Source organism: Archocentrus centrarchus, chromosome 8 (genome assembly GCF_007364275.1).
Source record: "Archocentrus centrarchus isolate MPI-CPG fArcCen1 chromosome 8, fArcCen1, whole genome shotgun sequence".
In the NCBI taxonomy this organism is placed as follows: domain Eukaryota; kingdom Metazoa; phylum Chordata; class Actinopteri; order Cichliformes; family Cichlidae; genus Archocentrus; species Archocentrus centrarchus.
The window spans coordinates 3419754-3446196 of NC_044353.1; the positions used below are offsets into that span (position 1 = coordinate 3419754).

The 26443-nt window shown below is 44.0% G+C and overlaps 2 protein-coding genes across 3 annotated transcripts; both read left to right on the plus strand.

Moving 5' to 3' along the window:
* The first annotated feature begins 870 nt into the window (after positions 1-870).
* On the plus strand, positions 871-12800 carry srrm2 (serine/arginine repetitive matrix 2). Of its 2 annotated transcripts, none has more exons than XM_030736476.1 (14): positions 871-1092; positions 2908-3159; positions 3338-3433; positions 3996-4187; positions 4314-4397; positions 4483-4548; positions 4628-4654; positions 4757-4873; positions 6246-6387; positions 6488-8676; positions 9743-10447; positions 10533-10607; positions 11113-11220; positions 12372-12800. In XM_030736476.1, the coding sequence occupies exons 2-14, from the start codon at positions 2912-2914 to the stop codon at positions 12424-12426; spliced, it is 4104 nt and encodes a 1367-aa protein (XP_030592336.1). In that variant the 5' UTR covers positions 871-1092; positions 2908-2911; the 3' UTR covers positions 12427-12800. The 2 variants fall into 2 exon arrangements, with proteins under 2 accessions (XP_030592336.1, XP_030592337.1); XM_030736477.1 differs by having other exon boundaries at positions 6249-6387.
* Positions 12801-15213: 2413 nt separating this feature from the next.
* LOC115785101 (ras-related protein Rab-35) lies at positions 15214-26331 on the plus strand. The gene is made up of 7 exons (XM_030736569.1): positions 15214-15360; positions 16750-17454; positions 19515-19565; positions 21261-21384; positions 21476-21600; positions 23007-23131; positions 24396-26331. Exons 2-7 carry the CDS (start codon positions 17400-17402, stop codon positions 24543-24545), a joined length of 630 nt encoding a protein of 209 aa, XP_030592429.1. The 5' UTR covers positions 15214-15360; positions 16750-17399; the 3' UTR covers positions 24546-26331.
* The last annotated feature ends 112 nt before the right edge of the window (positions 26332-26443 follow it).

The following is a 26443-nucleotide window of genomic DNA, read 5'->3' on the forward strand; positions in this document are numbered from 1 at the left end:
GGCAGGATGTTTTTATCTAACACCTACGTCACAACTGTGTACAGGGGCACTCTGGGCAATGGAGTTCCACAATAAAGCATATTTTAAAAAGATTTTTCTGTTCATTATATTGATTTTAATAAAGATAAAATCGAAAATAATACACTGAATATATTAAGCAACTTTTTAATTTTTTTTTTGAAAATTCCATATTTTTAAGAATAAATGATTAGCGTTTCATCTCAGACCTGAACCTTTTATGAGATTGTTAGTTTGTTTGGTTACTTGTTTGTGGTGTGGAAATCAGTCCGCGATTCTTCACCCGAGCCCTATTTTAATACACATTAAAGTGTGAGTTTTAGTCTAAAACAGGTTAACCAGCCCCCTCTGCTGGACAAAGCCCCGGGGTTACAGGTTAGAGACGATCATTTTTAAATGCCGTGTCCACCTTGGGCTTCTGGGTACCGTAAAGCACCAAATTTTCTTTATTTTTTTTTTAAGTGTGGGGTATTTCCCATCTATCCATTTATTCGTCCATCCATCCGCCCTGTGACAGCAGGGAGCCTATCCCAGGTGTCATAAGGATGGATGGGATTTTGTAAATGAAAAATCAATCAGTATATTAAAATATTATTTTAATATACTGATTGATTGACATATGTCCAACTAGTTAATTGCTTTGTTTGCTCAACTGTTTGCTCAACTGATAATCCAGCATCTTAACACGTGACTTACGCAATAGTTTTAGTCTCTATATAATTAAAATAGTTACGACATAGAATGTAAAATACCGTTATGCTGTCATAAAAACAAACAAAAACTGATATGTTTCTGAATGTACCACCGTTCCTTCGGTGCTTGAACGCATCACTCTTTATCCGCGCAAGCGTGCGTCTGACGTCACGGGGACCATCTCGTTCTTCCTGCGGTTCGAGACTAGTGGGGCTAACTGAGAGCTAAAGGAGCTAGTAGTGTTTCTCTATCTCTGCACACTTTTAAAGACACGGTTATTATATCCTCATTTCTTTAAGTGTGTGATTGTACTTGAAGTTATTAACCGCCAAATTCTGTCAGACGACGTTTTCTCTTCGCCCCCGCCCGGAGAACTAGCTGGTACGTATCAACTGCGTTAGCTAAACTAGCCTCCGTGTGTGGTTCGGCCTTTAGAAATATGGCGTTAAATCCGCCCGTCGGTGACTCAACTGCATGTCAGCGCAGCTGATTTTATGCCCGTTATTTAAAAATATATTTTTGATTGGGATATATCCTGTCTCTTCTGCCGGTCTTAGTCATCATAAAATGAGTTTCTTTAGCATTCAGGCGCAGCAGCAGGCCTATTCTGGCGCACGTGTTAATGCGCCATAAAAATCACGGTTAGCGCTAATAAACTTTGATCATCTGGGGAAGAATTCAAGGTAAACCCGACTGGAGACGCGCACTGATCGCTAGGCGTGCGGCACACTTTCAGAGGTTGCTCCAGCCCGCGGGAAACCGACGCTCCAGGCAAACCAACGTCAACAAATAGCCGCTTGAACGGCCTCAAGTGCGAAAAACGAATTAATTATACACCTGTACCGCTCCCGCTGCAGGTTTCACTCAGTCTGTGAACAGGTAGGGCCAATCAGTCACTGTTAGTTATGTTATGTCTGCCATTTTATGATTGTAAGGCCCTCAGCGCTTCGGGATGCAGATTAACAGCAGAGGCATTTTAAGGTATAGATCCTGTAACCCTGACACACTTAAGTATGTCTGAAAGGTCGCTACTCCAGTTAAAAGGTCTTAAAATGCTGTTTCACAGCATCAGCATGAGGTTATCGACCTAATCAAAAAAAAGTAGAAAATGTTCTCTTTCAGCCCAGATTTTTTTCCCTAGTTCTGCCATTTTATTCTACACTTTGTTTTTTATTTTTAATTATTTTCAGCTGTATACGCGTAGGCTTGTGAGTTTTTTGCTTAGACTTGAAGTTTTAAAAAATTTGTGTACTTTTTTTTTTTTTTTTTTTTAAGAGTTTTAGGATTCTACTTTTACTCCTATTTTTGATATCTTGCACTGCTCAGAAAGATTTAAGCAACACAGACCTCTGCAGGCTAGGCAACAGCACCTTGACTGTAGGTAGAACAGAATATTATTGTCATTATACTGAATGTACAATGAGATTAGAGGGCCGCTCCTCTTCAGTGCCATGTAGTAGTAAATCACACTTTCTAAAATATAAAATAGAACTTCTAAAAATATACAGGAAATAAAATAGAATGTATAAAATATATACTTTGTAAAAAATAAAGTAAGTATATACATATAATAATGAAGCTGGGTGGGTGTTGCACTTGGTGAATGAATGTCATTAGGTATTGGGATGGAATCCTTGGACTCATTGTCAGACCCTACGCTGGTGCAGCGGGCCCTGGGTTCCTCCTGGTGCACCACAATGCCCGGCCTCAGAGTATGCAGGCAGGTCTTTGATGCCACTGACTGGGCTGCACACCCGCCTGACTTAAATCCAATAAACCCCTCTGCTACATTATGTTTTGGTCCATGTGTTACCACCGGGTCAAAATTGAAAGTATAAATTGTCAAAGAAAAAAATAAAATATTTTGAGAGTATGAAGTCATAAATTTCTAACATTCTCTTTTCACATGAAGGAAAAAAAAAACATTGTCTTTAAAAAAAAAAAAAAAACCAGACATTCGTGTGGCAGTGAGGGTTTTTTTTAATCCTTGGGCTCATTTCCAAATATACATATTTTCACCATCAGTGGACCTGACATGCTGTTGCAGTGAGTGTATGTAGAGAAATGTGTAAAGTGGCACTTATTAAGGCTGCAAGTGAAAACTACAAGTTCCTTTTGTTGTTGATTTTTCAGCATATTATTATTGCATTTTACTGCAGCTAATGCCGTTTAACCACTTGCTGCATGTCTTCGCAGAGCCATGTACAATGGGATTGGCCTGACGACTCCGCGGGGGAGCGGCACCAATGGCTACGTGCAGCGCAACCTGTCGAGCCTGCGGGTCAAGCGGCCGCGGGACGAGCGCGGTGGCGATCGGGATGAAAAGGACCGGGAGAGACTGGAGAGCCAGCTCAACAGGCAGCCCAATGCCGACATCCTGGAGCACCAACGGAAGAGGCAGCTGGAGGTGAAGTGTGCCGAGCTGCAAGACATGATGGAGGAGCAAGGGTAAAGATAATTGGTGAAATCAAAATTAATTTTACAAGCTAAACTGTCTGATGGTTTCTGCTTCTTAACTCTGGGGATCCATGTTTCTTCAGTTGGAGAAATAAAGTGTTTGCTGTACTGCATGTTGTTATACTGATTCTGCGTTTTGTTAAATCCTCCTTTTTGTTTGGACACTCAGGTATTCTGCTGAGGAGATCGAGGAGAAGGTGAACAGTTTCCGCATGATGCTGCAGGAGAAGCAGGAGCCTGCGCCCACCTCCACTGAGAGACCAACGTAAGCATTTATGTCCTCATTGATAATTAAAGAAATCTTAAATCAATTCCTAGAAGCAGCTTTATTTCCTCAATTCTTCCCTGTTGGATCCAAGCAATTTTAAGATAATCATATTTTTCTATAACTTTTAATATCATCCTAAAACAGCACCAAATCTTGTACTTGCTGTCCTCATGTACAGTTTTTATGGAGGATAAGCACACCGGTCTGTTTGAATGACATTTCTTTTAGTTCTTTACTTGTGCTCAGAACGTTTAACAGCAGCAGGGCTGCAACTGAAAGAATGAGGCTAAAATTGTCATGCACGCATTAAAGATCCTCCCATGTGTTAATATTAGAGCGGCACTGGGATGTCCAGTTGCACTGATATTAGTGCGAGGCTTCTGGTCTGTATATGCTCTCCACGTGCCTAAAGCAAACAAAGGCACCTGTTAGGTGTTGTGCTGAGTGAGGGTGACTCTGGAAAATGGTGTGAGAGAAGCTGTTAATCACCCAGTTTTTGTTGTTGTTGTTTTTTTTTTTACCACTGTGGATAGTAGAAAACTGTTTTGTTTCCTCTCAGGGTGACAGAGACTCACGCCCTCGCTGCAGCCAACCAGCAGAAGAACGACCGCCTTCGCGCTGCTTTTGGCATTGCCAGCGACTACGTGGATGGATCGTCCTTCCACGCCGACCGCAAGGAGAAAGAGAAAGAGAAGAGAGAGCAGGAACGGCTGGAGAAGGAGAGGCAGCAGCAACAGCAGAAGAAATATACGTGAGGAAATACAGAAACACAGCTCCGACGCCTGAACGCACATCAAATTATTGACTCTAACAGACACTGAAATAACATTTAGATTATTTCTGATCCAGAATCTATTTTTTTCTTTTTCTTTCTCAGGTTAATCGAAGTTTCAGATGAGTCCGATTCTCCTCCAAAGAAGCGCAGTCGGAAGAAGAAAAAGAAAAATAAGAACAGAGACAGGTGAGGCGATGAATCAGGTGAAAGCAGAAAAGGTTTGGACTGCTGAGTGGGGGTTTCATGGCTTTGTTTTTTCTTCTCCAAGCAGCTCAGAGAGTCCGTCCCCATCTCCTCGCAGAGAGAAGAAGAAATCCAAAAAGAAGAAGAAGAAACGGTATTACACCATCAGTTTTTCCCTCATATTTCACCTCTTTATTTCATGCTGACTTTTAACCTGAAAATCTGTTTTACAGTGAGGTGTCAGAGGAGGGAGAAGACAGGTAGGCTCTTCTTCCTTAGAACCACTCAGCAGTGCCTGAGTTTTAGTTTGCTGAGTGTTTGAACAGCATTGTGTAACTTTCTGTCCTTTATCCTCTTTAAAGTTCCTCAGAAGAAAAAGAGAAGGTGTCAAAGGAGGACAGAAAAAAGAGTCCAAGTGCGAGTCCCCCAAACGCAAAGGCAGGGCGAAGCAGGAGTGTTTCCTCCAGCTCTGCTCACAGGTATGAAGTTAAAGAAGACCTGTGCAGTACTAACGGAGAGGAGGAGTTGCTTCTCTTTCTGAATGTGTGTTTTGACAGAGTTCCAAAAGGGTCCCGAAATCATTTCACTTCCACGACTTGCGATACAAACCAACTTCTGCTATGGAGTTGCGATATGGCGGGGCCCTCTTGCCTGCAGCTGAGGACCCTTGTGGCTCCAGGCGATGCCAAAGCGTACGAACAGACGCAGTACGAAAGCTGTATGTACACAAGACGGCGACAGTGGGGGATTTCAGGTTTCCAAAACTCCCCCAAAAAGTTGCTAAATTTGATGCTTTTTGGAAAAAGGTCATCAGAGGGTCTGAAAAGCTGCTCAAGCTAGCAACAAAGTCACTAAGTTGGGAACATTTTTAAAACCAGACAGCAAGAAACTGGAGGCACGCAAAGCACCGGTGGAATGCCCAGACCGACAGTTTGCAGCAGTAGTTTTGCAACATGAGTCATCTGAAACACACACACACACAGCATACATATTATAACCCTATACTGCTGGGCCATTGCCGCTGAAGCACCGTTACCTGCCCCTACGAGCTGAACAGCTGGTTAGCACAGAGCCTGAGCCGGCTGATCACGAGAACTTTGAATTACCGTAATAACGGCGGTATAGGTACTTAATGATAACCTTCATCCACTAAAACATTGTCCAGGGGACTTATGCATGATGACGATATTAAACTGGCATTAGCTGTGTTAGCTTACCTCTGTCTCGTCTATTGTTGTGTTGTGTTTTGAGTCACATACAAATCATGGCAAGAGACCACTGCTCGCACTGCTGTATCAACTCCACCCACATTAAGTTGGTACTCAATTGCAGTGGAAACAAAACAAGACTGGCGAGTCGACCCATGCTGAGTAGATGCTAACGGAAACCCGGCAATAGACTACATCAACATAAACGATATTGTCTCATCTTATATTGTGTATGAAAATATATCGATATTTCTTAAAAACTATATATCGCCCAGCCGTACCCACCTCACAGCTTACAGGAGTTAAAGGATCTGTTGGTAACATCTTGGTGCAGATACCACAGCACACCTTCAGGGGTCTAGCGGAGTCTGGGACCAACACAATATTAGGCGGGTGGTCATGATGTTATGCTTGGTTGATGTATAGTTGTTATTAACCGATCAGTGTTACTCTGAGGTGTGCGTTCACCGACTGTGTGAGTGACATATCTTTAAACTCTGATGGACAGGATGGAAACAAATTGTGAAACTCAGCCTGTCCAATAAAAAGGAAGCAGGTGTTGCCATTTTGGGCCAAATTATTTCATTTTAATCATATTGAGCATAATGGAATTATTTCCCCCTCCCCCTCAATGCATTTGCAGCAGCCCATCTCCACCCTCGCCAAGATCACGTCAACGGGACCAGACTGGAAGGGATGTGGATGAAGGTAGAAAGGGCAGATCGCCAGACAGGAGGAGACGGGGCTACGAGGAACACAGCCCAGAATTTCAGAGAGGGGACTGGGTAAGGCTGAGGGTGTGTGGTCCACTAATACTTACTAATAATGTTATTTAAATAGTGATCAATACCTTTAAGTGACAAACACCATTTTCATGTCCTGTAGAAGAGGCCCAATCTTGAGCGAGAAAGAGAGCGACCAAGTGAGATGGAGAGGACCTCCACCAAGAGGAGACATGACTCCTCATCCCCTTCTCCTCCACCACAGCTGGCAAAAACCACAGAGAGGGAGAGAGGAAGGAGGTCCACGAGCAAGCAGAAGGAGAGTGAGAAAGGGAGACGCTCCAGAAGCAGGGAAATGGAGAAAAGAAGGCGTTCTCAGAGTGTGGAGATGATGGAGAAGAGAAGGTGTTCGAGGAGCATAGAAAATGAAAGGGACAGAACCCGGCGTTCAAGAAGCAAGGAGAGGGAGAGAGGTAGGCGCTCTAGAAGCAGAGACATGGAGAGGGGGAGGAGGTCAAGGAGTCGAGAGATGGAGAGGGGGAGGAGATCAAGGAGTCGAGAGATGGAGAGGGGGAGGAGATCAAGGAGTAAGGAAAATGAGAGGGACAAAGGACAACATTCAAGAATCAGAGACATGGAGAGGGGAAGGAGATCGAGGAGTCGAGAAAATGAAAGGGAAAGAAGTAGGCGCTCCAGAAGCAGAGACATGGACAGGGGAAGGAAATCGGTGAGTCCACAGATCGAGAGAGGGAGGCGGTCAAGGAGCCGAGAAAAGAGGGACAAAGGAAAGGTGAGCATTCCTCAGAGGATAAGACAGAACTCCTCCTCATCTCCTTCTCCACCTCCTCCTCCAAAGCAGGAGTCCAAGAGGGAAAGGAGCAAAGATGGGAACAAACAGGACAAAAAGATAAGACATGACTCCTCGTCTCCTTCGCCTGCCCCTGAAAAAGGGAGAACGAGGAGGGAAAGGAGTGGAGAGAGGGAGCACAGAACTGACAGAGATCTGCAGTCAAGAGTGCCAAACGAACGGGACAACAGGAAGGACAGTGCGGGGAGACCTGAGAGAGAAACGCCTCCTCACCAGCAGAAAAATGACAGGAACAGAGATGGACAACCATCCCGTGACTCCCTGTCACCTGCTACCCGCTCACCTGTCAGAAAAGAAAGTGAGAGGAGAGAGGAAACAGACAAAGAGGGCAATAAGGAGAAGGCCCGGCATCTGAACAAGCAGAGGGAAGAGGACCGAGGCCAAGAAGGCAGGAGGAAGCGGGATGAGGTGGTCCAATTATCCTCAGAAAGCAGGCGAGAGGAATTGAGGCCTGGTGAGAAGGCAATGAGTGAAAAACCTGAGACTAAGGAGAGGGAGAAGCTTGCTGAGAAAAGACGAGAGAGCAGCAGCGGAAGCAGCAGTAGTAGTTGTAGCAGCAGCAGCGGGAGCAGTAGCGACAGTGACAGCGATAGCTCCTCATCATCTTCTTCATCCTCATCCTCCTCTTCATCCGCATCCTCTGAAGATGAGGGCAAGTCAAAGAAGATCGGGTCACCAGGGAGGGAGAAAGGCAGTCCAGAGAAAGGTGTGCCATCTGCCATCGGGGCAGCCGTCCAGAGGTATATAGCTAACGGTAAACAGGAAAGCTCGGTTTCTGCCTCTGAACGTAACAGACCCAAAAGCTCCCAGAGGGAGAGAGGAGGAGGAGGAGATGCACACGAGAAAGAGAGACTGCCTCAAAGAGCTCCTGCAGAGGATTACCCGCCCCGCACCAAAGGTCAGGAGCGCTACAGCCCCACACAGATGGATAGCCCCAGTCCACCTCCATCCCCACCCAGCAGAGCAGACACCAGAGGCGGCAGCAGGTACTCTCCTTCCAACACTGACGGAGGGAAGGGGAGAGCAGAGGTGAAAGCTGGGGAAAGAGGGAGGGACAGGGTCCCAACCAGAGGTGCCACAAGGTCTAGTCCCTTGGCCAGAAGGTCACGCTCTCCACCCCAAAAGACCTCCACCATCTCACCAGCCCGTCGCACTCCACCCAGGCAGTATCAGGAACCCCCAGCCCGGTCCAGAAGAGTTTCTCCTCCTCCAACCTGGTCAGACCGGGAAAGGCAGAGGGAGAGGGACAGAGAGCGGGAGAGGGACAGAGAGAGGGAGAGGGAGAGGGACAGAGAGCGGGAGAGGGAGAGGGACAGAGAGCGGGAGAGGGACAGAGAGCGGGAGAGGGAGAGGGACAGAGAGCGGGAGAGGGTTGCCAGGAGGACCAGGTCTAGAAGTCCGAGGAGGCGCTCCAGGTCCAGAAGTCCAAGGAGGCGGAGCAGGTCCACTTCTAGAGGTCTAAGAAGGCGAAGCCCCCCCATCAGGTAAGCAAAGAGCCTGCATGTATGCGTGCAGGGCCTGCAGGGCAGCTTTGTCCCATGGAGAAATGGGAACACGCAATTTGTATTTTGAAGTTATTTAACAGCCTCTTGTGGGCATGTAATGATATTGTCCTGAATGGAGGGTTCAGCCTGATCTTGTTAAAATGCTTCACACAGCTGCAGCATATATAAATACATAAAATACTTACTTCTGTACTTTGCTGTCAGTTGTAAATTGTAAAGTATGTTTGGGTAGGTGGGAGTGATCTGGCCTGATGAGCACACACTGATCATATTTACAACCCCAGTTCCAAAATAGTCAATAAAAACAATGCAGATCTCATAGAAACCATATTTTATTCATAACTGAACACAGAATCGAATGCTTAAACTGAGAAAATGTACCATTTTAAGAAACAAAAAATAAGTTAAACTTGAGTTTGATGGCAGCAGCATGTCTCAAAGTTGAGACAGGGCCGTGTGTCCCGCTGTGCAGCATCTCCTCTGCTTTAACTTCAGTCCGTAAACGTCTGGGAACTGAGGGGAGCAGCTGCTGGACTTTTGGGAGAGGGACGTTGTCCCGTTCTTGTCTGATAGAAGATTCTTGCTGCGCGGCAGTCCTGGCTCATCTTTGTTGTGTTTTTGGTTTCATGATGCTCCAAATGTTTTCAGCTGGTGGATGGTCTGGACTGCAGGCAGGCCGGTTCAGCACCCGGGCATTTCAGCACTGATGGAGCTTTTCCAGATGTGTCCTCTGTTTTCCAAAAAGAATTTTAAATTTGGATTCAGCTGACCTCAGAACAGTTTTCTACTTGGCTCTCTGAGCTTTGGCCCAGAGAGCGTTGACTAAAGAATGAATCTGATTTACTCAAAGTGCAAAGTCTGTTAGCTCAGTTAGCCAGAGTTCAACAGTAGGCACTTCTTTTTTCTTCCAAATTAAAGCGTGACCGTAGCAGGGAGAAGTCCTCTCTGTCTGCTCACTCTGTGCAGCTAAGATTTCTGTTTTTAGAGTAGTTATGGGCTTAATCCACATGTTCATATAATTTAATGTCCACCTGCTTGTCTTCAGGGCTCGGCGGTCTCCATCTCCACAGCGGCGAAGGAGGACGAGTCGCTCGCTCTCACGTGAAAGAGAGCAAGAAAGAGAGCGTGAGAGGGCCAGGAGGAGAGAGGTCGAGCAGGCGCGAGAAAGAGAGAAGGAAAAAGAAAATCTGCAGCCAAAAGTTATTCCCCAACCCCGCAGGTCCTCCTCCTCTTCCTCATCATCTTCGAGCTCCTCCTCTTCCTCTTCGTCCTCACCACCACCACCACCACCACCACCACCAGAGAGGAAAGATGCGAGAGGACCATCAGAGAGAGACAGGAGAGCAGATCACCAGGACGAGAGGCGGGAGCAGAAAAGTCATTCCTCTTCCTCACAGGGCCCTTCTAGAGACTCTTCTCATGCTCCACCCTCAAGTGGGAGGGGCTCGCAGTCGGATTCTCGTCGCTCTGAAGTGACCTCGAGAACATCTTCGGCCAGCAGCCAACCAGAAGCCAAACAGTCGTCCCGAGGTCCGAGCAGGAAGCAGTCACCACCGGCCGTCCCTCAGCCGTCCGAACGAACAGGCAGAAATGAGAGCGCTGTAAATGGGAAGGAGGCGAGCAAGAAGGCCAGCCGGAGCAGCAGCTCCAGCTCCTCTTCATCATCATCCTCCTCCTCCTCATCGTCGTCCTCATCATCATCTTCATCCTCTTCAGACAGCTCAGAATCTGAAGCAGATCAGGGAAAAGGGTGAGCAGACGGCAGATTGATCATTTGAGAGTTGGGGTGGTGGTTAACTGTGGGCACACTAATAATGGATTACTTTCTCTAACAGGAAGACAGCCAAATCTAAGAGCTCTCCTTCCTCCTCCTCCTCATCTGATGATGAAAAGGAAGCAAAGAAGAAGAGGTGAGACGAGGTCCACAAAGTGTTTTTGAAGCCCTTCACCACAGCACCCACACAGTTCATACTGATGCTTGAAATGAGCCGCTCTCAATGCGGGCTTCTCCTGGACAATGGGTGTGGCCACTCAGAACCTCAGCAATACATTTACTTCCTGTTTTTGCTTTTTTACTCCTGATGCAAAGTTGTTAAGACTCAGTAGTTGTGGCACACAAGCGTAAACTAGCTCTAAGATTAAATAAAAAGCATCACATTAGTGCTCTAAAAGTCAACTGTTTTCTTTGCTGCACTCTGTTTTATTATTTAACAGGCAGATAAAATCTGTTGTTGCCCAATTAAATGTAAGTTTTGTCATGAATAGTCATTCTCTGTAACTATCATTGCTTTTTTGAACTTTGACACTTCCTGAGCCGTGACACGAGTTCCAGCGTGTTTCATATTTAAAGGCTGATATTTGATTGTGAGGCTGACCTGTTGCAGTGCGGTAGATTGATTCTTTTTTTCCTCGCAGCCCTGCCAGGACTCACCGGGTGCCGGCCGATTCCCTGAGAGATTCCCGCTCCCTCAGTTACTCTCCTCCCCGACACGTGAGAGCTGCGGCGTCCTCGCCGAGCCGCAGGTCTGTAAAGCACCAAGTGACATTTAAACACCACACAGTGACATTTAAATGCCACACAGTGACAGTGGTTTAAAGTTTGTCATTTATTTAATATTTTAAATAAAGGTTTAAAAAAAATGAACAAAAGTACCAAAAACCATTAAATGTGTTCATAAGGAGAAGGTGGTAAAGAAAATAAATATCGTAGTTGTCTCTAAACATGAAACAGCAGTCACTGTAGGATTCACAGACACGTTTTTATATTAACCCCTTAACTGGTCGCTCCAAAAACGCCTGAAAAAGCACACACAAATTAAATCAGCTGCTGTTCCTGAACTCTATGGAATACATAGTGGATTCGTGTGAATACACACCCCAAGATGCCATATACCCAACATATCAGGAATTTTATTGGCTATACATCTGTGGTTTTAGAATTTTGGTCAGTTGACCAATCAGAATAATTGGAGAACATTTGGGGCCATGTCCAGAGAAGTCACATGACATTGTCTGAATATTACTGGCTCTGGAATATCCATTTCATAACATGATTGGCCAAATGAGGTGTCAATCCAATTCGGAGGACCTAGTCTGTCATATAAAAGCATCGTAAGGGTGGACTGCAGCGTTACTGTGACGGTATGAGGCTTCAAATTCGGAAAGCGCTACAAAAGGCCCTCAGGCGGGCCGCTGCAAGTTAACAGGTTAGGTAAGCCACAAAAATCCAACTGAACAGAAAATATTCATACAACTGATGTCGTATTTCTCAATAAAATTATAGAAAAATAAAAATAAAATGTAACAGGTTTTCATTTCCAATGCTGTTTTATTGAAACGTGCAGCAGTTTTTAACGCAGAGCAGAATAATCTGTAGATCTGATCAAAGACCAAGGTTCAAGCCGTCCAGGGGGCCAGATTTGAACCTTTTAACGACCCGTTTCAGACCTGTGGGCCGTATGTTTGACAGGCCTGCCTATAAACTGTAAAAGAAAGATGGATAAACACATCACCACTTCCTGTGTCAGCTGGTACAGTCTTTTTTTAAGAAGCTGCAGGTTATTGTGAAAAGATTTTATATGGATAAAAGTTTATTTGTATTTAATGCATTTGAGTAACAGTAGAAAACTTTTTTTTTTTTTTTTTTTTTTTTTTTTTTTAAATCTGTCCTGTAGGGGTGGCAGCAGACGGTCACCGAACCAATCATCAAGCAGCAGGCGAAGAAAATGAACCAATAGCAGACACCTTTCTTCTTCTGTGGTTTTGAACTGGACTACATCGCAAACTTAACAGCCAGCAGTCAGTAGGTCTGAGTGTCGGGGGGGTCTCATTGTTTTTTTAAGCAGCGACGACTCGAGGCTGGCGTGTACATTTCTTTTTATGAGCTCAGTACGAAACCTTCACTCACAGTCATGTGTAACTCTAGCGCTGTTCCTCTGTACCTGTACTCTTTGTTGCGTTTCACCTGTAGATACGAGCTGTCTGTATTTTGGTTATCATGTGACAGATGTGATTTCCATTTAATGTGAGCGGAACCTGAAACGTGGTTAATTTCTTTGTTGGAAATGATTAATAATAATAATAAAAGGCAATTGTAAATTTTATTTGTCTGGATGTTTTCTGTTTTCTCGCGGTGCTTCTCGTTGGACTTTAAAGGTACTTTTGTAGTTACCCTGTAGATTCTAACTACAGCTTTGACCAGTGGGGGGCAGCGTTTGAGCAGCAGGTATGTGGAGATTCAGATGTTTTAACTTTCTGAGATTTCTTTTTAGCCATGCCATCATTTCCCCGTGAGGCCGGGCTGCTGCTGGAAATAAGAATATATTCTTAACGACTCGTCTGGTTAAATAAAGGTTACATCAACTCGCTTGGTATTCCACAAATCTACAGTCTGGCCTTTTTTTAACTGCAAAAACTGTAACAAACAGTTTTTGTGCATTACCAAATATCAGATATCAAATATCCTACTCTAAATATTTGACTTTTTTTTTTTGTTTTTTGTTTTTTTCTGAAAGAAGAAATGGGTCCTGTTCATTCAGTTCAGTTTCACTTCCTGTTTTCCTCTTGTTACCCACGCCCCAGAGAACCACTGCAACACAGAATTCATATTAGGAACAACATAAATGTTCACACTGTTTTACTAAAATTCCCTGGAAAAACTCCTCCCTCTTTATGAATGCAGGGGTTTAAAATCTCAGTCACAGCTACTCTCTGCCTGCTGTGCTCAGATGATCCACCGGTGGAGCAATAAAACTGAAATGCCAAACAGGCCAACCTTTCTCTGCAGCACAGGCTGTTTCTTAGTGGGGAAAAAACTAAAAGTAGGGGTGGAAAAAAATAGAATAAAGGAAATAAACATGCAAAATATTAATTATATAATTAGTATGTATGGTAAAAATATTACAAAATAAAAGCATGGAGTGTTGAACTTCAGTGTAATGCTGTTTGTGTAAGCGGATGCTGTTCTGAGTCATTTACACACACAAGTTCACAGTTTGGTCATCGGGCTGTTTTATTTCCCGCACAGCAAACAGTCGATTGGGACATTTTACTTCAGAATGTCAGCAGAATAACGAAGCAGCTGTTTGCAGGGTGAAAGTGAGCTGTGAACAGAAGTCTTGGTGTGACCGGACATCAGTGCAGGTCGCTGTTGCAATACTGAAACTGTCAACACACCCACGGTTGGTGTGTGTGTTCATCGGTACTTTTAACTTCACACAGACGCATAACTCCATCTGAAGACCAAACTGAGTTTAATTTAGAGGATTTTAGTTATGGTTACACTTTATCATTTAGTGTTCAGTCTTTACTGATCACAGCTGCTGAACAGTTTTATCAGCAATGTGAAAAAGACTGACTGCTGTAAACGTGTGATCTCAGTGGAGTTTATATTGTAAGGTGAAAACATTAAAAATGCAGTATTTTTTTTTTCTGTTGGTTTGCATCTTTGTTTCTGGTTTTCTGGTTTTGTTTTTAATTTGGTTATTGTCAGTGGATTGTTCATCTCTTTGGCTTTTATTTTACTCTTTTTTTGGTATTTTGTGTCTCTTTGTCTTTGTGGGTGACGTGTCTTTTTTGGGGGGGGGGTTGTTTTTTGCTTCTTTTTTTGCATTTTTTGTGTCTTTTGTAGCTGTTTTTTTGTATTTTTTACTCTCCTCTCATCCTTTTTATTTTGCCTTGTCTGATGGATTTGTATTTCTTTCAAGACATGTGGCTCCTTTAAATCTCTTTGTTGTTGTTTTGTGTCAATTTGGGGTCATTTTAACGTCTCCTAGTGGCTGTTTTGCATCTTTTGGGGGGTTTTCAACTTTCATTGCGCATTATTTGTCTTTGCATTAATTTCAAAATCACAATACTTTATTGATCCCAGAGGGAAATTTCTGTTGTTACAGCAGCATCTGTTTATAGAAAGAATAAAACACTAATAATTTAAATAAATTCAAACTAAAACACAGAGAGATCAATTTGAAATTTTGTTATTAATTTACTTCTGTGTAGCTTTATTTTTACCCTTTCAAAAAGAAACCAGTCAGCACTGTTACTCATGCTTTCACTTTAATAAGTACATTTATGTGGATTCACTGTAGAAAACGGGCAACACTGATATTTAATGGTTCATTTATAATAAAACATTTCTGTTATTTGTCAGTAAAAAGGCTGTATAAATGTCAGTTAACTCCTTAACCTCTCATAATGTGAGCCAGTCTTAAGGGGGGAAATGCACTGAAACTTCAAGACTGAAGCCATTGTTATTTTCAATTCTCAGCTTGTATAAAAACCCCCCGGGGTGCCAGATTGGGCCCTTCAATGAACCAGATCTGGTGGCATATTGGGCACCCCTGCTTTATGCCAATATGCTGCTTTGTAAATGTTTTGTCCCCATGTCTTGTGTTCTGTCGGTTTCAATAAATAGGTAACAAATATTTTATTATATATTAGAGAAGAAGGAAAGGACGGACGCACTGGGTGTCCGGGTGCAGGGTTTTCCCACATGCCAGTGAACGCAGCGTCAGATGATGAGAGTGGGTCATCAGCTGCAGTCAGTCAGGTGTGGTCGGCGGGGAGACTGTCCGACCGCCGGAGCGGAGAGCCAGCGGAGTCCAACCGGGACAGAGCAGTGTCTGTAAACATGACCCACCGTCCGGGCACCGCGTCGTGACCTGAGTAAGTTTATTTTCTTTGAATAAACGGAGGCTGAAAGTTTCTCCGAGCACGGAGAAGTTTCCTGGCGTCTTGGCAGGCCAGCTTCAGGCCCGTACGCCGTCACTCCAGGCTGGATCAACAAATCTGGAAGTTTGAACGTTTTCTTGCTAGCACACACCGTACCAAACACAAATTAACGTTTTTCTGAGCTGTCACGGCGTCTTTATTGACTCCGGCTGAATCAGCCTTAATATTTATTTATTTATCCGTTTTGTCCCACTTGTGCGTTCCCACCTACACGGTGGTTTCACCGTTAAAACCATCGACCTCTGGACAAAACTACAGGAAAGTCAGCATTGTTATTTTATCGGCGCCGTATTGAAGCACGACCATGATTTGTTTTTTTACATGTCCACACAAGTGACTCCAAGTGTGGGACTGCCATTTTAGTCTCATTTAACAGAAAATGAGTTATTTATCGTGGAGTTTGGCGTGTCGTCCCTTCAAGCCTACAGCGGCCCGGCAAGAGGAGCTTTTAGAAAGCGCTGTGGCAGCAGTGGGTCAAAAAGATCCACTAAAAATATACATATGAGCTGAATCAACGACCTGTAGCCGTCCATAGACGCTGTGCTAATGTTTGAGGGAATCATCGGCCAAACCGCATCGAAAATCCGAGCAAAACCTCTCCCCATCTACAGAGAGGCGTTTTAACCCCACGTTACACAGATTCAAGACTTTTCTTTCAAACTTTATGCTTTATACTAAAGTTCGGCATCGATAGATACGCAAGGCTGCTCGTAATTTAAACTTTTATTCAAAAAATTCCTGTGCCTTACAGAGCCAACACCTCCTTTAAATTTAGATATATTTTTTTAATTGAAACGAATATGAATTTGGGGCCGAATGAAAGAAAATTAATACAAGACTTTCGAGAGTGTGTAGTTTTAATGTTTAAGTCGTTGTTCCTGCCGCCACATGACGGATCTTTAAATTTCCGCTTGTCTTAGCGGAGCTCGGTGAGCAGACCGGCGTCCCGGGGCTGGATTAGCGCATTAGCGAGGTCCCAGCCTTTCCTGTTTTCATGGAAAACGACCCAACGTTAGCTAGCTCAACTCCACTGTGTCACTCGAAGAATTTAGACAAGTGCTAATGAGGAAAAGGCGATAAAAGCAGGACAGTGGCTGCCAGTGAGCTGCTGGTATTCCTGTTGTTCACAGATAACTTATAGGATGGGGGTGGATAAAAGCGGGATGAGTTATATTTGGTGACTCAGCTGCTGTTTGAGGAACTGCAGGCAGCTAAGGCGGGACACAGCCAGGACACCCAGTCAGAAAATTAAGTGATAATCGTGTGAAGTCTGATGTGATTTGGAATAACCTCTCACTGCCTTTTCTCCTCTTTTTGGTTTAGCTCCTTCTGGTGAACCCTCCTCGTGCAATGAAACAGGGAAGGGGCGACTTTTCGGCCAACCACCAGAGGAACTGAAGGGATTGAGTCAAAGAAACCTCTGCAGATGTAACCGCTGCAGTTACAAAAAGAGGAACATCTCAGTTTCTTTAAAGAACAAAAACAGGGATGGAGCTGTGAGGAGTTCAGAGAGATAACTGGATTTATGATCAGTGCAGCAACCACGGGATGCCAAATCCATCTATCCAGGACCTGCACATGTGACACCTGAGGAGTGCTGAAGCTGCACTGACACAACTGTGAAGGAGCGGTTGGAAATCCCCTGCAGGATTGTCACCGGGTGGGACTGGAACTAAGGTGGAACTATACTGCCGGTCTCGGCTTTCAAGCATGAATCATAAATGCAGAGCTCTCGAAGTGCCGCGTACTCTGCTGGCTGCTGTGGTTTCACTTTTAAAAAAATGTGAACATCAGAACTGAAACTAGTATTACTGGAAATGCCCTCCTTCCTGCAGGGGAAAGCTACCTGTGATTACTGGACAAACTCTTGAGGCTGAACACAGCGAGCGCTGCATGTGCACGTGGAGGGAAGGAAGATCACCTTCTTCCTATGAAACTGGTTTTACTTGGAAATTCAACACAAGGCCATCCAAATGGCAGGGAAAGACTACAATCATCTCTTTAAGCTGCTCATCATTGGAGACTCCAGTTAGTACACTTTAACTCCTTTAAATGTATCTGCAGTCCAATCATTTTTTTATGGAGCCACACGAGGAACACATGGTGTAAAAGGACATTTCCACTGTCCAGTAAATTTAGGCTGCTGGTTTCCTATTAATGTGTCTGTGTCACACTCACGCTGTGGAGATTCAGGAGGTGACGCCGTGTCATGGAGTTAGCACGGTGAATAGAACCATAATAAACCCGTTAATGGGAAGCTTTGCGTGCTGATGAAGCCGGTCTCAGCATCAGTATGCAGAAATATTACGCAGCACTCGACCGGAGGATCTGAGGTCGAGGCTCGAATCTAAAGATGTTGCAGTCAGGACCCTCCACAGACTCGGTGGCTTCTGTTTCATCACTTCTTACTGCCTGCTTTTACAGACTTGCTGTTCTGCTCATTTCCAGCTCTGTATCTTTATTCCTGCTCTAAACTAGAGTAGCTCTGCATGATTGACAGTTCAGAATAATCCTCCTTTCTCTCATCCTGGGCCTCCATTCATCCTATGACTGAAACAAGCTGTTTTAGCTCCTCCCCCTTTAAATGAGTTTTCTTCTGATTGGCTGCCCCTTGTAAACAAAAGGTTAGAACCGTAGGTGGGTGGAGCTTCTGTGCCTGATATCTCCTTATTAGAGTGATCGCCTCTTTATGACATCATACAGATCTAAGAGTAGAAAAAAGTGAAACGTGTTCAGAGCAGTCAGCAGGCTGAGCTTTTGGTTCACAGGGATTATTTGTTCATGCACTGAACTTATTTGAAACTTGGCTGCATTTTGTTAAGGAAATGAGAAAAAGCAGAACAAATACTCTAAATTCAAAAATAAGAACAGGAAGAGATTTTACATTTTGCTTCGTTACGTTGCTTTCTTTAAACACTCACATGCTGACACATTAGAAATCAATTAGAACAGAACTCAGTACTGAAACGGTGCATTTAAGGCTCACTGAACTTCTCAGAGAAACCAGAAACACTTAACATCTCACAGAGTTACAGAACTGAACTCAGGACGGGCGTAACCACCTTAAAATCACCACATTTGTTTCTGGACGCTGCATTTTTGTTTTGGTCGCCGTATATGGACGAGTTATCATTAACAGCAGGTAGCTTGCTTAGGAAGCTGAGTTTATAACCTGCATGGGTGCATCAGAGGAAGTCTTAAACACACCGTCAGATAAATCTGTATAAGGCACAAACACGGTTCAGACGTCCAGCTCAGCTGTGGAGGGACGTGAGGATTGAAGGCTGTGCAGTTGTGGAGCTGCTGGGGGCCGTGAGGCTCAGTAATCCATGACAGGCCTGCTGCAGGAGGTGCTGAGTCACCGTCGGTCACCTTCTTCCCTGCAGGAACCTATTTTAGAGCAGTGGGTGGATTTCAGTGTCTCTCTGCAGATGAGCTGCACGCCTGGATGGAAACATGGTTCCAGGAAGCTCCTGGGAATTTCCATAAAACTGGACACCGCTCTCGTGCCTTTAGTTGTCAGAGATGTTTCTTTGAAGAGTAACGTTTTCATTTTTATCATCATTTGTTGGAGTCAGATTTTAGTTTCTGATAAATGAGCTGTCTCCGATCCTGCTGAACGGGTCCTGTCTAGTCTTGTTTTTGGAAACCACTCAGACTGATTTTGATGTAGACGCCAAAGTTCCTGTTGCAAACATTCACCCTGCAAAGCAAACGTACGACTTGTTTTTGTTAAAGGTGTGCAACCTTTAAGTTTAATGTCTTTTTTTTTTTTTTTTCCACTGATTTCTCAGTTTATTCCTTCGTCTTTCTGCTTCATCAGATTTCTTCCATCAGATTTTTCCTGCAGGTCACAGCCTCAGATTTTCTTAATCATACTTTTAACTCTCACATATTTCCAGTGTGAGTTCAACCTTTGCCCTTATTTCGTGTTTTGTTTCACTTGCCTTATCTCACCTCCTCCCATGTGTTTATTTTACTGCTATGAGGCTGTCACTGAAGTTACAATGGAGCCTTGCATAAAACATAATGGGCTTTGGTCAAACTGAGGTATTAATCTCATCCCTCTGATCTTTTCCCCCCTTTAGATGTGGGGAAAAGCAGCCTCCTGCTCCGCTTCGCAGACAACTCCTTCTCAGGTGAGTTACATGAAAGGTGAAACCCGCTCACACTAAACACACAGCAGACTCCAGCTTCATGCAGAGAAATAAAAGCATTTTATCAGGATGAGTCCTCGTATCTCAGTCTCTATAGGAGCTGTCCTAACATGTCAGGAGCTGGGGGGGGTTGAACATGCAAATATTTTTGGGGGGTGGATCTACAGTATAGAGTTTGATTTAGGTGTACAGAAATCCATCCATTCATATATGACACATATATTCATATCCTCTTAAAGGCCTTGTGTACTTGCACCCAAGTGTCAAACTGAAGGTCTGTGGGCAAACCTGGTCCAAATATTCCTTTAGGAACAACCCTGTGCCATTCTTTTGAGTCGAGCATGGGACAGAAGCAGAAAGCTGCTGAACTGAAAAGAGGCGTGCCGCTACAGCAAAATATTTCTCGAGCCAAATCTCGAAGTGATGAAGCTGTAAAGTTTTATCACAGCAGAGGAAACGGCTGCAGCTTATTTTCAGTTTTTAGTTGCTGCCAGTTTCATAGCAGAAAAAACTCGGCCTTTATTTCTTCTTCATCCAAGACTTGGAGAAAGTTGTGCAGCATTCACAATCAGCCTTTATAACAGTGTTATATGCAGCATGTAGTAAATTAAAGCATGTCACTAAACTGCTGGTCTGGCCCTTGATGTGACTTATCACTGAAACTGAGTTCAACACCTCTGATCTCAGGACAGATCCAAAAATAATGGCTTTTCTTTGTTGGAATCACAGACCTCTAAGCTCAGGCCTGTTAGCGGTTCGAGTGTCACAGATGGTCAGTCACAGCCAGCTGGGATCCCCTCTCCCTGTGAGATGTAGATCATTGTTTTGGAGCCTGGACCGTGATTTATTTCACTTTGGTTGTTTTTAGTTTGTGGGAAAGCTTGAGATTGTCTCGCAGACAGTGTTTCCCCACATGCTGCTGGAATGGTTTTCAGTGTCTCCGTCGCTCCCTTGGAATCAAATATAGTCCTCGAGGGCAGGGAGAGGATGTTAAAGGGTGGAGTGAGTGGAACGGAGCCAGGCGGTCCTGACAGGAGGCCAAGACTAGTGAAAACATCTGACCTGGTGGAGCTGGCGTGGGGAGGGTGGGGGTGGCAACAAGGGCCTGCAGCTGTAACAGCAGGGATTATACACACGAACACACACACTCTTAAAGTTATTTTACTATTCCAACAACTAACTTCAGTGTGTTGAAGTACACTGTGTGGGTTTACTGTCATCACTATAACAGACCGACACGCTGCTGGTTTAGAGGGAAAAACTAAATATGTTCTGAGTAATGATGTCGTTGTGAAATGACTGTTTGTGTTACGGCCCCCGAGGGGTGGGGTCACCGCACCAGTAATGCAATCTGAGAGAATATAGCAATTGGTCAGACCAGTGATCACGATAGTGCTGCCAACCATGTCTGGGGTCAACAGGAAGTCCCCCTGGAAAGAGCAACCAGCTGGAAACTGCTCCCTCAACAAAGGTTCCATTTAGCTCTTGATGGCTTTGTACCCTTAAAATGTACAAGCGATCAAGTGTGAAAGAGTACACAGAATACAGAATATTTAAATACATATAACAAAGTAACCAAAAACAATTTTGGGGGGGGGGGGGGGTCTGGATTGAGGTTATTGTGCAGTATGTCTGTGTCACTGTGATGTTTGGTGGTGGTTCTCTGGGCTCGTGCAGGCAGCTACATCACCACCATCGGCGTGGACTTTAAGATCCGGACGGTGGACATCGAAGGAGAGCGGGTGAAGCTGCAGATCTGGGACACGGCGGGGCAGGAGAGGTTTCGAACCATCACCTCAACGTAATGATCTCATTTTCTCTGAATGACTGCATGTAAAAACTGCAGCAGCGCTGCCGAGGTTCTCAGTTTCTTCTGTTCCGTCTGTCACCAGGTACTACAGAAACACCCACGGCGTCATCATAGTTTACGATGTGACAAATCCAGAGTCGTTTGTAAATGTTAAGAGGTGGCTGAATGAAATCTCCCAGAACTGTGATAATGTCTGCAAGATCCTGGGTAAGTCAGCTGTGAGCTCTGAAGGAAACACTTCCTGTATGCAACAGAAATTATTATCAGATAAATATCACTCGTCTGTCAGCTCAGTGTGAAGGTTCGCTCAGAAACCCGTCGGCTCAGCTCGGTGTGATGCTGTCATCCTCACTGTTTTGGCTAAATGGAGTGCAGAGTTTCTTAAAGTTAATATTTTATGCAGCTAAATTCACCACCTAACAATCTGCTTTATTGTCCACAGGACTGTAAAATCACATTTTACAACCCTATTCGAAGCATACATGGTGCAGTCAGTCAGAAGATATTTGATATTCTAGAATAAGTTTTTTTCTTTAAGATTGAGAGTTTGTAGAGTTTGAAAGGCTTCAGTCTTAAAGCCGCAGCAGGCTGCATACCTTCCTCAGAGGTGGTTGCTGTTGCCTTGAGCCACTCCTTCAGGTTGTTGGCAGCGCTCGTGCTCATTTTACTGTTGTAACAACACACAGAGACATCTGACATCCTGCTCTGAATTTGTCCTGTTGATAGTTTCACATCATCTTTGAATATTTTATTACATTGTCATGCAGGCAGATTTCTGTCTGTCTCTGTTCTGATCCTGAAATACTGAAAGTGCTGCATGGGGGGGTGGGGTGTATTTTACCAGCGTGTCATCGTCATAATTACGTCATCTTCTGTCATAATAAGATTTGTGTTTTCGAGTATTGGGTCCTTTCCTTGCTTTTCATTTAAGTTCTCTTCATGTATTTAACAAACTTTCTTTTGCAAACTGTTGAGTAGTTTTCCTCAACCTGTGACTGATACTGACCCATACATATGTCTGTAAGTGCCTTGCTATTAGGCACTGAGAATGTAGAGGGTGTAGTGAATGAATACGTCCATAAAAACATGGGGTCCTCCATTTCTGAATTGCTTGACCAATCAGTAAGTCTCTGAACTCCTTCAGATACAAATGAAAAGTCAGTAAATCAGGGGTGTTGAACATAAGGTTTGAGGCCCAGAGCAGGATCCAGTCTGCATGTGTGAAAACTGCAGGAAAGTTATTTAAGTCATTAGTTTTATAATTAATCTTGATTAAATTCTTGCACAGTTCCAAAGACTGTGTACATGCAGAGGTTTTGTGCTTTTGCGGATCTGCTGTGAACTGTAATGTGTAAGAGGACAAACTGCTGAAAATGCATGTTTCAATAAATGTGACTGCTGTACTTTTTTAAGAGGAGGGTGGGTCATTCTGCAGTTCTGCTGCTCTGACCCTGGGGAGATGAATTTGAGTTGTATGCGGCTCATTAACTAAAGCCAGTTTGACACTCCGGCCTTAGAAGATGCTTTTATTTATTCCAAAACAGCAGCATCGGTCATTATGACGCATCCTGCAGGAAGAGGTTAAAGATGGATTTTCCTCCTTCTTTTCTCAGTGGGGAACAAAAATGACGACCCTTCCAGGAAACAGGTGGATACCCAGGATGCTATGCGTTTTGGTGAGTCTGTGGGTGTCCGTGTCTTCGAGACGAGTGCCAAAGAGAACATAAACGTTGAAGAGGTAAGTCCAAACTTCAGATAATGAATTTACCCCCCGATGTGTTTTTATCAGCTCTGTCTCTGTTGTGTAGATTTCCTGCATGTGCAGTTTGTCCCATTAAATGATGAAAGCCTTTGTTTTTAATGTTTTTCTTCGTAAGGTTTCTGGTAACATGTTTTAATGATGCGCTGCTGAGTGAAGATTTGAGGGTGATGTTGAACATGCAGTTCTCAGTCTGACCTGATGGTGGCAGTGCTGTGAAATGCTTAAACCCAGACAGTTCAGTCAGGTTTAGTTCAGAGCAGCTGTTCGTTATTACTCTGATTATTACCCTGATTATCTTGATTGTTACTCTGATTATTACTGTGGGAGACTTTGGTAACAGCAGAGATGGCAGTTGTCCCGCCCCGGTCCCCAAAGGGCCAATCAGCAGCCGAACCCGGAAATGAATGAGCCAGTCGTGCTGCTGCGCTGATGCACGGCTGAGGTTCAGGCCAGTTTCAGCTGCGTGGTGGCAGAAATAACTCGTTAGTGTAGTAAAGTCAGATTAACCTTAAATAAGCTTAGCTCACTGTGGCTTTTGTTGAGCACTCTGGTGGGAGGAGCCTGAGACGTACGCACTCTTTCTGTCCTGTGACCGTTGAAATGAAAGTTCTCACTCCCTGCCCATTCATTTAGATACAGCCTTTAAACTAACTGCTCAGAGGAGTTAACCACGATGGCTGCTGATTGGTGGGACTTTCTTTAAGGGGACTTTGAGTTTATATCTGTACTCTGAACTTCCTCAATCCTGCAGCTATAAATACAGTTTAATGGTTTTCCACAACGAATGCTGTGAAAGCAGCAGCAGGTACACTGTGATTCCTCAGAGCTCTGAACCAACCAAAGACAGAACAGACTCGTGTCCTTACTCGCCTTTTAATAACAAAGTATAAAATAATAAAGTATAAGGCAGGATTATACTTGACTGTACTCAGTCATTCCTGTGATATTTCTCTGAAGGACACATGAGTAGTTGATGCTTTGTAGTGCTTTGTGTTCCTGCTTCTGCTTTCTGTTGATCCACAATTATGTTCTCATTAAAGCCTTTAATTTACCAGAATCAGAAACGCTTCCGCTGATCAGTGATCAATGACATCATTTTTAAAATGTCTCAAGTGTTGCCCTGTGAGGAGATTCTCCTGTGTTTGGTTTTACTCTCCGATACGTCCTAAGGTTAGGGAACCAGACATTGGACCTCTTCAGATAATCTCGAGGACTCAGCGTGTTCTGTTGTTTTGTTCAGATGTTCATGGCCTTCACCCACATGGTGCTCCGGGCCAAGAAGGAGAGTCAGAACAGAGTGGAGAGGGAACGGGAGCGGGAGAAGGACACCGTGAACATCAACGCCCAGAGAGACCGAGACCGCAGGAAGAGAGGGAAGAAGTGCTGCTGAGACGCCAAAGCCGCTCGCCGCTTCCACCCACAGCATTCAGCTGAGACTGGAAACTCTGTGCCTTAGAGGACGCTTCACACTGCAGATATGAATGTTAGACTCTGTGGAGCTACAGCACAGCAGGCTGCAGCTCTTACCGAGGGGTCTACAGTCTGCCAGCACTGAATGCAAGTAGCAGCCAGGAGGTCACATGACTTAAAGGATCATTCTGGTGTTTATGGTTTGTTTGTTTTTTTCCCTTTAACCCACTCGTTAATGTCCATGTGGGTATGAAATTTGTGTGGATGTTAACCAGAGAAAGAAACGTTTTTATTCCTGTTAACTTTTTTTCTGTGATGGTTATTCATACGAGTAGCTTCATGAACTCACCTTTAACCACCCCTTTCACACTCTTACACCTGTTTATGAGGAGGGGCGTGGCATTTGATCAGCAGCTTAATCAGCACCTTTAAAATTGTCTTCCTGTTCAGCATCGACTGTAGCAAAGCCATTATTTTCTTTTTTGTTCAAATTAAATTTCATTTATTTTGAAATCAGAATTCAAATTAAACCACAAAACAGGAGGCTGCCTGACACCCGGTATGGGGGGGGGGGGTCAGGACCTCTTGAGCTGCTTCCTGCTAACCATCATAAATATATTATGGCCTCTTCTTTAGTACCAATGTCAGATTATAATTTTCAAACAATCTACTGACAGGAAATGGCTAAAAATGATTTTCATAATTTAATGTAAGTTAATCATTTAAACACTGATTATTTTTGATTATTTTGAAAACAGTCCAAAGAGATTCAGATCATGGTCACATGCAGCCAAAAATCCAGCAAAGGGTCACTGATGTCTTTTCCACCAACATGGCGCTGGTGCTCTTTGAGAACCCGCCCACCTTTCAGCCCGTTTGGACCGAATGTTTGAGCAGAACCCGGTTCATTTCGGTCTGACACCAGTGGGCTCCGGTTCGGGTCCAGGACGTCTGCGGTGCCACCTTTTTGGCATGAAAGGTTACCTTACATTAGAGTCCCCTCTGATCCACAGCTGCAGAGGGAATCAACCCAAAGAGCAGTTTTATTTTAAAGCACATTCTGCTCATGTCTTTATTTTTGGATTAGAGCAGCTTTGCATGAGTCACAGCTCAAAATGATCCTTATTTATCTCACACTGGGATTTGGCTCATCCTGTCTGAAACAAGCCAATAGCTCCTCCCCCCCTTTAAGTCAACTTTTTTCTGATTGGCTGCTCCTCATAAACAGATGCCCCCCGTAATGACCTCATGACCTTTCCTCACCTGTCCTGATCAGGATGTATTTGTATGTAGGTTTCATTTTAGCTTCACTTAAAATGAAACTGCAGGGATTTTTTTTTCAGTTTGTTCTGTTTACCTTCTGTTAAATGTGGGAGATAAAAGTGATGTATTGTTTTGTCTTTAATGGAAATTCTCATATTTTAATGGAAAAAAAGGGAGAAGCATTGAGTAACTCCAGGTCTATGTTTGCAGTGAACAAACTAAAACATGCAAAAAAAACACCAGTATGGTCCTTTAACTTTGGTCTTAAACCACTGTTTAGTTTTGTTTTCTTAATGCAGAGCATGTATTTAACCACTGAAAGGGAAATGTTTATTAAATTGTGACATTAACAGGTGTGATGAGTGGACTTCAAACTGTTTGCCTTATTTCAGCCTGAATGAGGCCAGTAATCCCAGCCTACAGATCGAGCCCAGAACATTTGTGTTTTAATGTAAATCTGCTGCCAAGCAAATGTGTCCAAATCCAAATAAAAGCAATAAATACAGCAATTCTGTGCAATGATTACTGATATCAGTTTCTTAAGCAGGATAAGGAGGCTGGAGCTGTCTATTAAATTATTAAAACTGATACTTTAGTTTCTTTAACTGTCGGGCA

Bases quoted from the DNA above. Each gene is read 5' to 3' on its own strand.
- srrm2 (XM_030736476.1), top strand. From the start codon at position 2,912: ATGTACAATGGGATTGGCCTGACGACTCCGCGGGGGAGCGGCACCAAT. The intron at 3,434-3,995 runs GTAAGCATTTAT...GTTTCCTCTCAG, and splicing joins ACCTCCACTGAGAGACCAAC to GGTGACAGAGACTCACGCCC. The intron at 11,221-12,371 runs GTCTGTAAAGCA...TCTGTCCTGTAG, and splicing joins GCGTCCTCGCCGAGCCGCAG to GGGTGGCAGCAGACGGTCAC.
- LOC115785101 (XM_030736569.1), top strand. From the start codon at position 17,400: ATGGCAGGGAAAGACTACAATCATCTCTTTAAGCTGCTCATCATTGGA. The intron at 19,566-21,260 runs GTGAGTTACATG...GGGCTCGTGCAG, and splicing joins CGCAGACAACTCCTTCTCAG to GCAGCTACATCACCACCATC. The intron at 21,601-23,006 runs GTAAGTCAGCTG...TTCTTTTCTCAG, and splicing joins TAATGTCTGCAAGATCCTGG to TGGGGAACAAAAATGACGAC.